The following is a 17029-nucleotide window of genomic DNA, read 5'->3' as shown; positions in this document are numbered from 1 at the left end:
AGGGCAACAAACAAGGTTTCGATTTTTCTGCCGTCAGGCGCATGGCGCCAATGCAGAGAAAACAGAAAAAGAGAGATATAAACAAGAGACGCAGACACGAAAAAGAGAGGGACGGTGGTGGCAGAAGAAAGTGAGGAGAAGACGTGATGATTCCGATAAAAGAGAGGGATCGTGGAATATGGAGAGAGCGCAGAGAAGTCAGAATAGTCAGAAATAAAAGTTTAGACGAGGAACGAAAAAAAGGAAATTGAAAGGTAGAGAAACTTCTAGAAACAATTTTGTGGAAATTGAAAAATTGGGATTACTGTAGTTTGAAATTTTTTCGAAAATTCAAAAATTCCAAGAGTTCTGAAAGTCGATAATTCCTGAATCCAGAAATTTTCAAAAAAATCTGAGAAGTCTGAAATTCCGAAAAAATTCAAAATTCAGAAATTTCAAAAAATCTGCAAAATTCCAAAACTTTTAAAAAATGCAAAAAAATCTAAAATTCCAAAAAAATTCAAAATTCAAAATTTCAGGAATTTTTTTAAAAATTTTAAAATGCCAAAATTTCCAATTAATCCAAGATACGTTTTAAAATTACATATTTTAAATATGTATTTTACATTCACAAACACATAATTTTGCATTTGTTATCAGTGATAACAATGATAAGATCCATTGTAAAATAGGAGTCCTTATTGAATGTCCACTGCTTGTTGTGCATCGAAAATAGAATGCCACCCGAATTCTGAAAGTTCTGAACTTCAAAAGGCCTAAAATTTTACACAAATCATGAGAATTGAAAAAAAATCTTGCTTACAAAATGAACCTGAAATTCAGAATTTTCAAAATTCCGGATATTCCAAGCGCAAAAAAAGCTTAAAAAGTGTATTTAAAATATATATGACTTTACACCAAAAGAAACAGAAAAGAAAAAGGGATACCATTTACAGCGAAAAAAACATATAAATAAAAAGAATATTCAGAAATCAATCAGAGTTATTCACATCCACCGCCTGATACGTCTCCGTTGGAAGTCTCGAATACTCGCTGATACTATCCAAAACCCATTCCATTGTGAGCACTTGACAGTTGTACAGAGCCTTCATGTTGCGTGCTTCACCGATTGCTTCCGAGTTTTTCGAGAATATTATGTACAGATTTTCCGGCTTCTGATTCTCATAACTGCTCAGTATCTCGCCGCCACACAGTTGAACCAGTTCGATGAGGTGCTGAAATTATGAAAGATAAAACAAGGATTATCATGAGAGTCGTGGCCGAAGGCCCTACAACGACAACTGCAGTAATCTAAGAACATTATAATTTTCCGGATCTATTTCTTCGGATTTGATGTGTTTAATGTCAATTTTTTCTATAACAAAAATCGATGAAATATAAATATTTTTAGGTTACGGTAGTTTTCGAAACAGTAATAGTCTTGAATACCTTATAATCGAAATGCTTGCTCTTCGTAAACTTTCGAAGTATCATAAAGCGGCATCCATCGAAAAGCTTGCCATGCTCATCGTTCCTCGCTCGAAGCCAACCGATATCTTTTCCGTTTCTAGGTGGTACTTGGGCAGAAATCGTCGAGAGACACTTGGTTATGGTGTAGTCGGCCTGGAAAAAATTTCGATTGTAAAATAATTTTTATTTTTGGATTTGCGGATTTTTTTGAATTCAAAGATTGATTTTTTGGTTTCAGAATTTTTTCGAATTTCGGGTTCTTTACAATAAAGATTTTTATTTCATGGTTAATCAGATTTTTTGCATAGTTGCAAGCGGGCCGGCAGATAAATTGTCTCCAAAACAAGATATTCAGACGATTTTGGTACCAAATGATAGATCTCGACAAGTCCCATCGCGCACATACCAATTGAGCTGGATTCCGATCCGATAACATGTCGAAAATGTGTTTGAATGAGAAAAAATCTGTTTTTTGTCAAGTTTGAAAATTATCATTCAAACACATTTTTCGACATGTTATCGGACCGGAATCCGGCTCGAATGATACAGGCGTGATGGGCCCTGTTGAGATGCATCGTTTGGTACCAAAACCGTCTGAATATCTCGTTTTAGAGACAAGTTATCAGCCGGCCCGCATGCAACTACGAATTTTTGAATTTAGTCGAACTTTTAGATTTTCAGAGATTTTTAAAAATTTCCATTTTTCAACTTTTCCTGGCTGAATTCAAATATAGCCCCCACCCCAATTCAAGTATAGCCCCCCAAAATGAACCATAGTAGAGCACCCCACCTCCAACAATCTAGACACTTGGAACAGTTCAAAATAATTCCCCCACCAATTCAAATATAGACCCCCACTTTTAAATGGTCCATTCCAATTCAATAAAAACCCCCCACCCATTCAATTATAGACCCACACTTTTGCGTAGTTTATTGTGTGTAACCGTCATGATGCAAATTTTGAACTTTTTTTTTTTTTTTAATTTTTCTTTGATTTTTTCGGAATTTGTGTCATTTTTCATCATTTTTCCTTGTTTCTTGAGAACTTTTTTTGAAAAATACTTGTCAGCTATATCTTATCAGAACTTCCAAAATTAAAACATTCTAAAATTCAGACTTAGGCCAAAAAATGGTGGGGACTTAGGCCAAAAAATGGTATTTTTGAATGGTTGGGGGCCTTTAATTGAAGAAGGCAGGAAGGGGTGGGGGCCATATTTTAAGAATACCAGGTTCTTCAAGTATAGGCCCCCACTTTGTACTGGTGGGGGTCATACTTTAATCAACCAATTCAACTTCAGCCCCCCACACCTCAGTAGAGCCCCCACCCATTTTTGTACTGGTGGGGGGCTCTACTATAGTTGTTTATAAAGTGGGGGTCATATTGAGGTAGGGGGCTATATTTGAATTATACCCTTTTCCTTTCAGAAGCATCAGGAACTTTTTTTAATTTGTGGAATTCCGAAATTTAAGATTTTTGAAATTTCAAATTTTTTGGAATTTAGACTTTTCGGTTTTATTTCGGAATGATTTCTTAGATTTTTGAATTTACTCGAGATTTTCTGAAATTTCAATTTTTTCGAATTTTTTTGAGGTTGGAAGCATCAGGAAATATCAAATTGCAAATTTCTTGGATTTTTCAGATTTTTTAGACCTTTTTTTCAATATTTGAAACTACAGTAACCCCACTTTTTCAGAGTTCGCCATTCTAGAAGGTTCTTCCTCTCAATTTCGGTTGTTTATATTTGAAAAATTTCGGTATTTTGGAATTCAATGAAACAATTTCTCCCCGTTCTCTATTCTCAATCAAAATTATCAGTTTTTTCTCTTCTTCCAGAAATCACCAACAACCCAAATATTACCCCAAAGAACTTCCCAATGAACAGTTTTTTGAGTGTTTTCTGAGTTCTTCCCCATTTTCAAAGCCTCCCCAGGTACTCCAGGTATCACGTGAATACGAATCAGGAGAGGTGTGATTAGAAGCATAGATCGCACACTTATCACGGTTATCAGTTCACAATCGACCATTCTATCGGAACATTCAAAACTGGTGAGACTATGGAAAAGGAGCTTGGAATTTTGGTAAAAAGGAAACATTGAACAATCAGAAAATTGAGAGAGACACTGTAACAAAACCTGTATTAAAGGGGCTCTCTAAAACTCCGGAAATTCCAAAATTTTACGGAAATCCATACGATTTTCATGGCAAAAAAATATTGTTTATTTTCAAACTTTCCGAGTAAAAAAAAAATGAAATGTTCAATTATTGAAGGGTTACTGTAGGTCAATTGGTGTGAATTAGAGATAGTTTTTGGGTCTTTTTTGGGTACTTCAAGCTGAATTTTTTCGCATAAATTTATAAATTTTCAAACTACCTCAGGCAACAAGAGCCCAACTCGAAGACACTCGACGAACCACTCGCGTCCAACGATGATACATTTTCGAGCGATCGCTTGGATGTAGGCTAGCGATTTTTGCGGAATTACACGATCGTCTGAAAGTTGTTTTTATTAAATTACTGGAAATTTCTACTGGAAGCTTTGGGACCGCATATTGATGTGATGGTGTTTGAAGAACGATTACTGTACAAACCAATTCCAGTACAGTAGTTTCTGCAAACACCACCACGGCAAATTGCGGTCCAAAACTCGACCTCTAATTTCAGGATTACAAAATTCCGAAAGTTTCGAAATTCTCAAAACTTCAACGCTTCTAAATTCCAGAATTCCGAAATTCTCAAAATCCTCAAAATAAAATTCCAAAACTTTCCAAAGTTCTCAAAATTGCAAAATTCCGAAGTCCCCAGAATTCCTAAATATCTTGAAGTCCAAAATTACAAAATTCTCATAACTCCAGAATTCAAAAAACCCGAAACTCCGAAATTCCCAAAATTCCGAAGTTCTCAAAGTTCTATAGTATTCCTTGAGCTAAATGATTTTTTTTTTCAATTTTTTATTTATTTTTCCCGATTTACATCAAAAAAATGATGACAATCGTCAAAAATTGAGAAAATAGGCCTCAAAAATACAGTAGCTCGTTCATGAGCTTTTAGGAATATGTAACGATATTTTTATCAAAATTATTTCTCTCAGACAACGATAATCAAAATTTTCAGCTTGTTTTTTTTTTAATTTGCTAACTACTCGCCACTGTTCATCATGACCAAATGCGTCGTATGCTCATCGACTTGCTCCGAGAATCGACACGAATTCGACAGGAACCTATTGTAGAAATCCGAGAGGAGCTCCTAGAAAACTCAATTAAAATGCCTAATCTCTAGCATGCAATCAAGCCCACTACTTCGTCCCGATCGTTATGGATTCTGGAGCAGACGATCGTCTTCGGCAGCCTGGAGAGCTCCTCGTCCACTCGATCCGCCTCGCTTTGAACCGCCTTCTCGGTGTCGTCGCCTTCCGTGAACTGAAAAATTCTAGTGATTTGGTTAGCTCCAGTGATTTAAAGCCTACTTGAGTAATCTCTGCGATATCCTGTGTATCTCCATCGTCCTCTCCTTCTGAATCCTCCACAACCTCATCCTGTTCTCCTTCTGCTGATTTCGGCTTCGGCCTTATCACCACTGGTTCGTCTAGCACAGTTTCCACAGATTCTACTGGATCCGGATACCGATGCTGCTCAAGCTCCTGACTGCTGGCAAACGAGACTCGCTTGTCGGATTTTCGTTTTTCAGTGGCTGGAATCGTGACGCAAAGCTTGTTGATGATTTGGTTGACGTTCTGGAAATGGTAAAATCTCTATTAGAAGGGTGAAAATCAATCATAGATAGATGAAAATCGCTGAAAACCGCAGAAATTTTTTTTTCCATATTTTAGATATTGTTTTGGCCCAAGCTTTTTGAGCCTATGCAGTTAGCGCTAAAAACTCAACGACTCAGGTTTTATAGCTCATTGATAGGCTTAATACTACACCCAAGGATTTCTCTTGAAACTCGCCAAATCACTCAGATGCTCCAAGACTATAACTATTGCGAAATATCTGGCTCGCCTGAAACTGATCGGCGAATTCTGAATTTTCGTTAAAATATTCGATTTTTGGTGTTTTCTATATTTTGGACAAGACAGCCCAGTAAAATCGATAGATTTGCTGAAAATCTGGAATTTCTGAAGAATTGCGAAATTTCCAAAAAAAATTTTAAGCTCGTCGGAAATGCTCAAAACCGTCGGAAAATCGAATTTTCGGGGTTGAAATCGTAAAAACAGGAGAAAAGAATATTTCTGTGAGGTTCCAGGAGTCTGGGTTACTGTCAATGGGTGTGGGAGGTGCTGGAAGTTTTGCAAGCTAAAAATCTGAAAATCGAAGTCAGACTGAAAATTTTGAGCTCCAAAGCTAAGGAAGGATAGAAAACAGTGCTGAGAGTTGCTCTAATGAAAATTGTCGTTTAATTTTTAGTCTGAAATTTAGAGGAACTTTTTCGAATTTTTAGATAATTTCCGCGGATGTTGGCTAGTTTCAGTAGATTTTCCGATCTAAATTTTGATTTTTAATGCTCCTTCCATCACAAATTAGCTGAAATGTATGCCAAAACTCTGAAATTCTCGGATTTAAAACTGAAAATTTGAGTTTTCCGCCAATTTTCCTTGTTGCGCGAACGGTGTGGTGTACGGTACGCAAGCGTGGTACCGTACACCGCACAGAAAAATGCACAGGTTCTGGATAATTTTTTACTGGAAAAGGACTAAAAAAATATATAAAAGCAAGCTGATAAAAGGATAAAAACAGGGTTGGGAGTTGTGTTTTTTAACATACTTGCAAAATCAGGGCCCGGGTTCTCCAAATTTGAATTTTTTTTGAAATTTCAGACATTTTTTCAAAATTTTTTGTGAAAAAATCATTTTGTATGGGCACTCTTATTTTGAAAAATTTTTTACTTGACAGAAAAATTGTCCATTTTTTTCTATTGACCCCAAAAGTTTTTTTGAAAATACAGAAAATTTTTTTTCTGAAAACCCGGCCCGTTGCAAGTATGTTTTTGAATTTTCAAGGTGATTTTTCAGCAGATTTCGGCTATTTTTCACTCGTTTTTCCCGATTTTTCATGATCATTCCACCAAAAATTAGCTCAAATTCCCAACCTTTCGAATAAACGTTCTCAATGTTGGCATCACTTTGAAAAGTGCATCTATCTCATCGTCCTCGCCGCATTGCTCTGCAAAAATTAGCTCAAATTAACGAGAATAATGGTATAAAACGGACGGAAGGCGTCTATATATTCCTGTATGTCCAGCGCTTGCAGTTCGGCAAGTTGGACTTTCAAAGGATCTGTTGTAGTTCCAGAATCTATCTTTTTTGGTGGCGTGGCTTTAGATTCAGTCCTTTCAGGCTTTTCAAGCACTGACTTTTTCTTCGGTGGCGATTTTGGCACAGCGAAAACGCTGAATTCAGTGGGAGGATCGGAGGTAGATGGTTCTGCAGGTTTGCTTGCTCTTTTTCGTCTCTGCAAATCCCAAAATTTCAAATTTAGCGCCATTTTTCCATCCCTACCGCCGGCAACAAGGGGATCGCAAACTCCGGAGCGCATCGTTTTCCATCGTTTTCTGGGATAATAGTGACGTCCAGTGGCATTTGACTCTCCAAGAACGCCTTTTCAGGTGGTAATGTTCGAAACGTCTTCATATTTTCAATATCTTGCTTGAAAGCTTCCGCGAGTTTTAGATAGTTTTGCACGGCGTGTGTGATTTGAAAGGTGTCTCGACAGCTTCGTTTGTCCAGAATTGTTCGGCAGATTGGGCATTGGACTTTTCGTTTTCGCTGGAAGCAGGAATCTAGGCAAGATCGGCAGAAGCTGTGATGGCAGGTGGCGTGGACTGGGTCTTTGAATGTTGAGCAGCTGGAAATAGTTTTTAAAGACCTTGGTTTGATTTCAATGTGTTGCGGCTTAGAATTCAAAAGTGGACGGAGCTTATATTTTTTCAAATTCCCGATGAATTATTATTTTTTTTATTGCGATTTCTCGGATTTTTGTTTTCAAGAAAAGTGCAAAATCGATGAAATTCGTCGAAAAATCTGTTTTTTTGAAATTTTTCCTGCGATTTTCCCCGATTTTTCGAATATTTTTTACTGTTTTTATGTGATTTGTCGGATTTTCGTTTTAAAAAATGCTAAAATCTATAAACTTTATAGAGAAACTGAGAACATAAATTCAACTTTTATGCGATTTTTTGCAATTTTTCGGATTTTTGGGAATTCAATATCGATGAAGCTCATCGAAAAATAGGTCAGAAAATAAATGCGAAAATTGCTGAATATCACAAAAAAACTGTAATTTCTTCGATTTTTCGATAAAAACTTACCAAATTCCACATCTCAGCTCTTTTTGTAGCTTTCCTACGACTTCTACGATTCGAGATGCGAACTCTGACATCTGAAATAAAAAATATATTCAAAATGATTCATTTTCATGATTTATTTCCCAAAAAAAAATCAAAGAAAAGAAGCTGAAAATCGGCGTTTTAGCAAAATTTCACAATTCAAATTCCGCGCGCTTGCATCAAAGAACACTCATCGCAAGCGCGCTCTAATGCCAAAGGGGCGTGGTCGAAACGGAGGGAGAAGTCGCCCCGCCTCTCATTCGGTGCCTATATTTCAGTCGGTGCCTCGGCTGTCCCCAAGCAGCCTCTCTCGGGCGCTTCTCCTCAGCTACTCTCTAATTCTCTTGTTTTTTAACACTCTCTCGTACCTCCAGGGGGTTTCCAAAATCCAGAGGGAAGACTTTAGAAGAAAAGGAGGAGGAGTGCGCAAAAACGACGCTTTCTTTTTTATTCTGTCTTTTCTTTCTTTTTCTTTTTTGTGAGAATATTTTCTGCTTGAAAGCTTCTTTTCGGCTCCGATTTCTTCGTTTTTTTTTTGTTTTTGGATATTTTCAAAGAGTTTTTTTCCGGCTCAACTTCTAGTTAGTTTAGCTGCTGTATCATTTTTTTTCCTTTTTTGCAAAAATGACATTTTTCATTTTTGAAAAATCGCTAAATTACTGCACTTTTTCGAGCAAATAAGCCGGATTTTGCAGAAGTTTGCAGCGTTTTTCTGCAACTTTTGTTATATAAATTGAAATTTACAAAGAAAACATTTGTTGAGAAGCTTCAAAAAGTCAAAAATTGAAAAAAAAATCGCTGAAAATCTCGAATTTGTGCATTTTGTTATGATGGTGTTGCACAATTTGCATTTAATCTCACGACATCTACAGTAATCCCGGCGGTGTAAAACTTTTCTGGAGTCTAATTTTTCGTGATATTTCAAAGAAAAAGACAAAATATATTATGTAATTTTTCAAAAAGAATTTATTAAAAAATTTGGAAATTCATTAACACAAAATTTTTGAGTTAAAAATTGAAAAAAAAGCTGGAAATCTCAAATTCGTGCAATTTGTTGTCTCGGTGTTCGCACTCTTTGCATTTAATCTCACGACATCTACAGTAATCCCGGCGGTCTGAATTTTTTTCTGAAAATTCTTTTTTTTTATTCGCAATATTTCAAAAGAAAGAAGACAATGTTCTGTGGTTTTTGCAGATGATAATCTAAATAAATGAGAGACAAAGTACAGAAAATTAGATTAAGTTTAAAAAAAAATTCAGATGAATTCCGCTGCCATTTTCCTAGAACAAAATAGAAGTAAAATTCTAAGTAAGCTCGACAAAAAAATTCGAATTATTTAGATTCACAAACCTTTTTGACCTACTTTTTCGTTTCAAAATTATCTTCTGATTCATCGAACCCGACATCAATAAACCACCCAAACCATTTAAAACCATTAAATCGTTTCAAAACAAAGACATTCTGCCCCTACAAAGTCCACTTTTATTTATCTTTCTTCTATTGTCAAAGTTCTTTTTCCCTCTCCTTTTTCTCTCCCAACCGTTTGACCCCATTGATCAACGAGACACACTGATCGTTCTTCGTTTTTTCTCGTATCAGAGAACACGCTGCAAAAGTCATCTACAAAAAAAAACGGCTGACAAATTTGACGTGACTTTACTGGAAACCAGACGGTACCAAAACCAAATATAAACGAAGAAAAAGAACACAAAATTAAATTCCCGCCGTCTCCTTCCCTTTATTATTGAGTTTTGCCTTCAGTTTTTCTAGAATTCTTCTCCCTTTTTCTTCTTTTTTTCCATTTTTCTCTCACAGCTCCCCATTCTGTTCTTTGCCCCCACCTTTTCTACCTTATATGGCGCCATTTTCACGCCTTTTTCCCGCATTTTCTTATCTTTTTTTTTATCTTTGTGTGCACTAGGAGGTGACCTTGATATGATTCATTTTTGCAGCCTTCGACATGTCGGACGTTCGCGTCAAATTCAACCTTACCAATGGAGAGGATGGGCAGGATGAGGATGTAAGGATTCGTTGGGTTTTGGAGCATCTAACACTTTTTTTGAGTTTGGCGCCATTGACCCAAAAATTTCAACTAGACATTTCAATTTTTTAGTGCTTGTAAAACCAGAAAATAGCGCCAAATTCCAAAAAAAGAACGCCGATAACCCTTAAAAATCTGGAACTTGGCGACCTAGAAATCCGAAAATTGGGTCTCTAGGCCAAAATCTGACGTTTGATGACCTAACAATTGATAATTTGGGTTTCTAGGCCATTCTTCTATGTCTAGATTGGTCTAGAATGGCCCCGAAATCCAACGATGACCTAGAATTTAAAATTTTGGATTTGTTGGCCACGGAATTCACATGATGGCCTAGAAATCTCAAAGCTTGGATTTCCAGGACACCGGATTTTCATAATGACCTAGACATTGAAAAATTAGGTTTCTAGGCCATTGAATTCCCATGATGGCCTAGAATTTGGAAATTTTGGTTTCTAGACCACCGGATTCTCATGATGACCTAGCATCTCAAATTTTGGATTTCTAGGCCATCGAGTTTCCATGATGACCTAGAAGTTGGAAAATTTGAATTCTAGGCCATCTGGCGATGTCTAGAATGGTCTCGAATCCCTAAAATCAAAAAGTTGCCTAGAATCTCGAATCTTGGATTTCTAGGCCACTGAATTGCCATGATGGACTAGAAATTGAAAAATTATGTTTCTAGGCCATCATACAATATCTAAAACGGTCGTGAATCTCAGAAATCAAGCAGTGGCCTAGAATCTCGAATTTTGGATAACTAGACCACCTAACTTCCATGATTTCCAAGAAATTAGAAATTAGGTTTTCTAGGCCATCACACGATATCTAAAACGGTCGTGATTCTTCGAAATCAAGCAGTGGCCTAGAATTGGATTTCTAAGCCACTGAATTCACATGATGGCCTAGAATCTCGACATTTGCTTTTCTAGACCACCGAATTCCCATAATGGTCTAGAATTTCGAAATTGGATTTCTAGGCCATCATAAGATACCTAAAACAGTCGAGAATTCCCGAAATCAGACACTGGCCAAGAATCTTCAATTTTGGATTCCTAGGCCAGCTAGAAACCCGAATAACCCAATAACTTCTTTCAGATCTTCAACCCGCCAGCACCTCTTCTCGCCGGTGCCCACTGCTCTGGCCTCCAAAACTACCACGACCTCTACCGCACCTCGATCAACGATGCTGATGGTTTCTGGCGCAACGTTGCCTCTGACCTTCACTTCGAGCAAGGCACATCCAAAGGACTTGAGTACAATTTCGACGCCAAAGCTGGGCCAGTCTACTGTAAATTCATGGATGGCGCCAAGACAAACATCTCCTACAACTGCTTGGAACGAAATATCAAACGAGGACTGGGAGACAAAATCGCCTATATCTTTGAAGGAAACGAGCCATCTGACGTCTCCACATGGACCTACAAAGAGTTGCACGCACAAGTTGTCCAATTCTCGGCAGTTCTTCGTGCTCACGGTGTTCAACGCGGAGACGTCGTTGCTCTTTACCTTCCAATGATTCCGGAACTCGCCGTTGCTATGTTAGCATGCGCACGTATCGGAGCAATGCACTCTGTTGTCTTCGCCGGTTTCTCTGCTGAATCTCTTGCTGCTCGCGTCGTCGACGCTCGTTGTAGAGTAGTGGTGACAGCTGATGGAGTGTTCCGTGGTGCCAAGCCGATTGGGCTGAAGTCAATTGCGGATGCAGCTGTGGCACTTGCCGCTCAAGAAGACGTCAAAGTGGAAGCTGTCATTATGGTGGAGCATTTAAAGCGAGTGACGAAGCCGGATGGAGTGGAACTTCCAAAAGTAAAATTTGATTTACTTTAAGGCTCTGGGGCTAAAAAGCCCATTTTTTCGGTTCTTTGGGGATTTTTAAACCCAATAATAGTATTATTTGAAATTATTTATTTCTTTCCAGGCGGACTATTCGGAAATCACATTTGTATACGAAACAGAAATGCAAAAGTGCTCTGGCATAGACTCTCCCGTAGAATGGATGGACGCTGAATCCCCTCTCTTCCTGCTCTACACATCTGGCTCCACAGGAAAACCAAAAGGAATCCAACACACGACGGCCGGCTACATGACATATGCATACGCCACTACAAAGTACACATTCGACGCCAAAGACGACGACGTTTACTGGTGCACCGCCGATTGTGGATGGATCACCGGACACTCGTACTTGCTCTATGGCCCTCTCATGAACGGTCTCAAGGGAATCTGGTACGAGGGTGTGCCGACCTATCCGACGCCTTCTAGAATGTGGGATGCTGTTGATAAGTATGGTGTCACCAAGCTCTACACGTCACCAACTGCCGCTCGTGCTCTGATGGCTCTCGGAAATAAGTGGCTTGAAAGGTAATCTAGAATTCTGGGGTTCAGTATTAATTTGTTCTTTTTAGCACTTCCCGAAAAAGCCTGAAGGTTATCGGAACCGTTGGAGAGCCAATCAATCCAGCCGCCTGGATGTGGTTGTACAAGAAGGTTGGACTTTCGAATGTCTCCATTGTCGACACCTACTGGCAAACTGAGACTGGAGGACATATGATCACCTGCCTTCCAGGAGCGACTCCAATGAAACCAGGAGCCGCCGCTATGCCATTCTTCGGTGCCTCTCCTGTTCTTCTAGATGCTGAAGGACGTGTGATTGAGGGACCAGGAGAGGGATCATTGTGTTTCGATCGTGCCTGGCCAGGAATGATGAGAGGTATCTATGGAGATGAGCAACGTTTCGTCAAGACCTACTTTGCTCCATTCAACGGATACTATTTCACTGGAGATGGTGCCCGACGTGACGAGGATGGTTACTTGTGGATCACAGGACGTGTTGATGATCTCATGAACGTCAGTGGACATCTTCTATCTACTGCTGAGATCGAGTCTGCCCTTGTTGCTCATGAGAAGGTAGCCGAGGCTGCTGTCGTTGCTGCTCCCCATGATATCAAAGGATCGTTCCCATACGCTTTTGTCACGCTGAATGTGGGAGAGAAGATCGACGAGAAGCTAGTCGCCGAGTTGAAGAAGATGGTTCGTGAGAAGATTGGAGCGTTGGCTGTGCCAGATGTCATTCAAGAGGCTCCAGGACTTCCAAAAACTCGCTCTGGAAAGGTCACTCGTAGAATCCTCCGCAAGATTGCTGAAGGATCGGAGAGCGGCATCGGCGACACCACCACCCTCGTCGACGAGTCTGTCATCAAGCAACTCATTTCTGGACGTTCTGCGAGAGCATAAACTTCCAAATTTTGACATTCTTGAAAAATGAGCTTTTACTGTTTTAGTCCTGTAATAATCACTATTTTCCCCGTTTCATTGTAACTGTCAGCATTAACTCGCCCCCCGTTTACATGACTGTATTTAAAATTTTTTCTCGCATGTGTAGAATTTAATTCCAGTGTCTCTGAAAGTGTCTCTCTTGTCAGTAATTTATTTGAATCCCTGAAAACGAAAAAGTAAATGATTCAGCTCGACAAAATTTGATTTTTTTTTTTCTGAATTTTTCAGGATTTTAAGAGTTTCGGGATATTTTGAAATCCCATTTTCCCATCACGAAGTCGGAAAAATTGACAAAAACCGATTTCGAAACTGCAATAAACAATTTAGGGAATTCCAATCGATACTCACAAGGAAGCTTTTTGCGTGCGCCTTTAAACACACCGTAGTTCTAGAAGCTCAATTCCGAAAAAATCAAATTTGGACTCCGAAAAGAGCTTCCGAAATAGGAAATAGTCGAAATTTTCGAAATTCCGTTCCGAAAATTTTTGAAAATCGCAGAAAAAGAGAAAAATCATCGAAAACTACATAAAAATTCTTACAGGAAAGTTGTCTACAAATGGGAAATTATCGTAAATTCTTGTCAAAAAAATGGTAGTAAAAATTCTGGATAGCATCGAAAAATACACAAATATTCCAGTTTTTCTCATTTTCGTGCTAAAAAAGAGAAAAATGATGAAGTTAAGATGTTTCCTTTCGGTTATTAAAGTCTATAGAAAGTTTTTTTAGGTTTAAATCCGAATCTTTTTAATTTTATGACAATTTTCGTTTCGAAAATTATTATTTTTTCATTTTCATGAATTTATTTTTTCCGGAATGTTAGAAAATCACCGAATTTTTCTCTGCGTCTTTTTGTTTTTGAACGCGCGCGCATTTCTCTCTCCGCGCCACTACGGTAAAAGCGTGTTTGTGCGTTTCGTCGACGCAGAAGTGTGCGGCGGAGTGTATACCTAAAAACTCGCGACTTTGTGGCCTAAACTTCGATTCAGTTCTTTTTCCTGTTGAAAGTTGTCCGTTTTTTGTGAATTTTTCTCAAAATTTCGACTGAATTTCGGTTTCTAGCGAAACTAGAATGATTTCAGCAGTTTTTACTCTGTTTTGTGGTTCATTTCAGGAAAAAATCTTTTTCATTCTTTTTTCTTTTTATTCTTCCACGTATTTTTTACGTAATAAATACAATACAGTACAATACAAATGCATGTATTTTTTTGATGAGCCTAAAGTTAAATTATTTTCGAAAAATAAATTAGGTTTTCACCTATTTTTTTAGTATTTCAGTCAACTGTCGCGCCTCAATTTTCGTGTTCCTGCTCTTGATTTTTTCGACTTCTAAATAATTGTTTTGCAGGGTACAACAATGTCTCACCGAAAATTCTCGGCTCCGAGACATGGACACATGGGATTCACCCCAAAGAAGCGCTCCCGTACTTACCGTGGAAGAATAAAGGCTTTCCCAAAGGATGACGCTAGCAAGCCAATCCATTTGACTGCTTTCCTCGGATACAAGGCCGGTATGACCCATATCGTCCGTGATGTCGATAAGCCAGGATCCAAGGTTAACAAGAAGGAGGTCGTCGAGGCTGTTTCCATCATCGAGACCCCACCAATGGTCATCGCTGGAGTCACCGGATACATCGATACCCCACAAGGACCACGTGCTCTTACCACCATCTGGGCCGAGCACTTGTCCGAGGAGGCTCGCCGTCGCTTCTACAGCAACTGGTTAGTTTGATTTCAGATTTCATCTTCATTATGTGTATGTGGTGTATATTGGTGCTGGCCTAACTCTTAATGGTTCCGTGATTCCAAGTCTGTATTTGCAGTCGCGTTTCTGAATCGGTTGCCTTCCGCTGCACTAATGTGTATGAAGGACAACGAACAGAGTGGCTACGGCGTCCTGTACGCTGAAAGGCATTTCGTTCGTAATCGTAGAAACCTACAGGGCCAAGTCTAAGAAGAAGGCTTTCACCAAGTACGCCAAGAAGTGGCAAGACGAGGACGGAAAGAAGCTCATCGAGGCTGATTTCGCCAAGCTGAAGAAGTACTGCTCTTCCATCCGAGTGATCGCTCACACTCAGGTAAGAATTGAAAACAATTATAATTTTTACCAGTGTTCTGAATTTCAGATGAAGATCCTTCGCCGTCGCCAGAAGAAGGCTCACCTCGTTGAGATCCAAATCAACGGAGGAACCATCGAGCAGAAGGTCGACTGGGCTCGCGAGCACCTCGAGAAGCAAATCCAAGTTGACACCGTCTTCTCTCAAGACGAGATGATCGACACCATCGGAGTCACCAAGGGTCACGGATTCAAGGGAGTCACCTCCAGATGGCACACCAAGAAACTTCCTCGCAAGACACACAAGGGTCTCCGCAAGGTCGCTTGTATTGGAGCCTGGCATCCATCCCGCGTCGCCTTCACCGTCGCTCGCGCTGGACAGAAGGGATTCCACCACAGAACCATCATCAACAACAAGATCTACCGTATCGGAAAGTCTGCTCTCACCGAGGAAGGAAAGAACAACGGATCCACCGAGTTCGATCTTACCCAGAAGACCATCAACCCAATGGTTCGTTTTCCCTTCAAGTTTTTTAGTTCGATGAAGAGAATGTCTGCAATTCGTACTCTGTATGGCGACTAGTTTTATCTGAGAACTACTTTAATCTCAAATAACCTATACCACATTTTACCCAAAGTGAAATTTTCAGGGAGGATTCCCAAGATACGGACTTGTCAACCAGGACTACGTTATGCTCCGTGGAGCCATCCTCGGACCAAAGAAGCGCCTCATCACCCTCCGCAAGTCCCTCATCACTCAGACCAAGAGAGTCGCCCACGAGAAGATCAACCTCAAGTGGATCGACACCTCATCCAAGACCGGACATGGTCGCTTCCAGACCACTGCCGAGAAGCGTGCTTTCATGGGAAAACTCAAGCGCGACTTCCTTGCCGAGGCTGAGAACAAGGCTTAAATTTGTAATTGTTACAAAAAATAAATTGTTATTGTTAATATCTTCTGTCATTCTTTCTCATTTCAGAGTCTTTCCTATCGGCAATCTTCGAGTTCTTCTGGCTTGTGCGAGCAACAAGTTATTCCAATGTTATTTATTAACAAACTGAAGGGGGCAATAGAAATCTGGAATTAAGGGGTACTGACCCGGCATACAATAAATGATAAAAAAGAGTTCACAATTTGAAAGAGCCAATCATTTAAAGTTGAAACATTGAATGATTGCAAATGAGTGTGTATTCCTGAGTTGGGGTTTTGATCGAGTATTACACGTCGCAGAGTAAATTAGTGTTAGGAATAAGGTCAAATAGAAAGTGAAAAGATTGAAGGAAAAGAGATCAGATTAATAAGGAAGAAGTGAAAATCGGAAGGGAAACAGTAAAAAAAGGATCCTTATATAAGTTATTTTTTGGGAGAGTATTATTATACAGTTATTATTTTGACATACAATTTGAAAGGCCTTTTTTGGAGGAGCATGAGGAAGGGTTGAAATCACAGATTCTACGCTTTGAATTTTCCAGTATTTCGGAACATTATTTGTAAAACAATTTTTTGAGGTTTTTCGTAATATTAAAACTTTGGAAGGGAGAAAACATGAACATGAAAGACGTTTTGGGGGATTTTTGATGATGTGTATTTGAATGATGAGGAAAAGAGAAGAAAAAAAGGAGGTTAAAGGTAGGAGAAAACCGGTAAAAACCGGTGGCTAAATGCGAATACATATACAAAAAAGTGGGGAATTCTAGGATTTTTTTCTAGAATATTCTTTAATTCCGATGATCGGAGACGGTTGAAACGGATGATTGGATTTTTCGGCGTGTGGATTGAGCACGTTCTTGTGAGCCGTTTGGTGTGACTGAAAAGACTAAAACGGTTTTAGTAGGTGGAAAATGTTGATGCTTTTGGGTTCTTTGAAGTTCCGCACTTCGAAGGCG

General features: G+C 39.1%; 4 protein-coding genes across 4 annotated transcripts in view; 2 read left to right on the top strand and 2 right to left on the bottom strand.

Moving 5' to 3' along the window:
• Positions 1-989: 989 nt before the first annotated feature.
• Positions 990-7824, bottom strand: Cbr-brc-1 (the record flags this gene model as incomplete). Its single annotated transcript, XM_002647038.1, has 7 exons — positions 990-1214; positions 3865-3964; positions 4744-5180; positions 6536-6609; positions 6657-6897; positions 6945-7290; positions 7754-7824. Coding segments are annotated over 7 exons (1494 nt in total), but the record flags the coding sequence as incomplete, so codon positions are not given.
• A 1908-nt stretch (positions 7825-9732) lies between these two features.
• On the top strand, positions 9733-13047 carry CBG03613 (the record flags this gene model as incomplete). Its single annotated transcript, XM_002647037.1, has 4 exons — positions 9733-9792; positions 10909-11619; positions 11732-12174; positions 12219-13047. The coding sequence occupies 4 exons, from the start codon at positions 9733-9735 to the stop codon at positions 13045-13047; spliced, it is 2043 nt and encodes a 680-aa protein (XP_002647083.1).
• Positions 13048-14443: 1396 nt separating this feature from the next.
• Positions 14444-16056, top strand: Cbr-rpl-3 (the record flags this gene model as incomplete). Its single annotated transcript, XM_002647036.1, has 4 exons — positions 14444-14808; positions 15029-15164; positions 15213-15653; positions 15793-16056. 4 exons carry the CDS (start codon positions 14444-14446, stop codon positions 16054-16056), a joined length of 1206 nt encoding a protein of 401 aa, XP_002647082.1.
• Positions 16057-16861: 805 nt separating this feature from the next.
• Positions 16862-17029, bottom strand: part of Cbr-tir-1 — a gene marked incomplete at both ends in the record, with an annotated part of 4397 nt that continues 4229 nt past the window's right edge. The window contains one exon of the mRNA XM_002647035.1: positions 16862-16950. Within this exon, the coding sequence (XP_002647081.1) occupies positions 16862-16950 (89 nt within the window). The remainder of the gene's footprint in view (positions 16951-17029) is intronic.

The sequence above is a fragment of the Caenorhabditis briggsae genome (genome assembly GCF_000004555.2).
Source record: "Caenorhabditis briggsae complete genome, chrIII, whole genome shotgun sequence".
Taxonomy (NCBI): domain Eukaryota; kingdom Metazoa; phylum Nematoda; class Chromadorea; order Rhabditida; family Rhabditidae; genus Caenorhabditis; species Caenorhabditis briggsae.
This window is presented reverse-complemented; position numbering and strand designations above follow the sequence as displayed.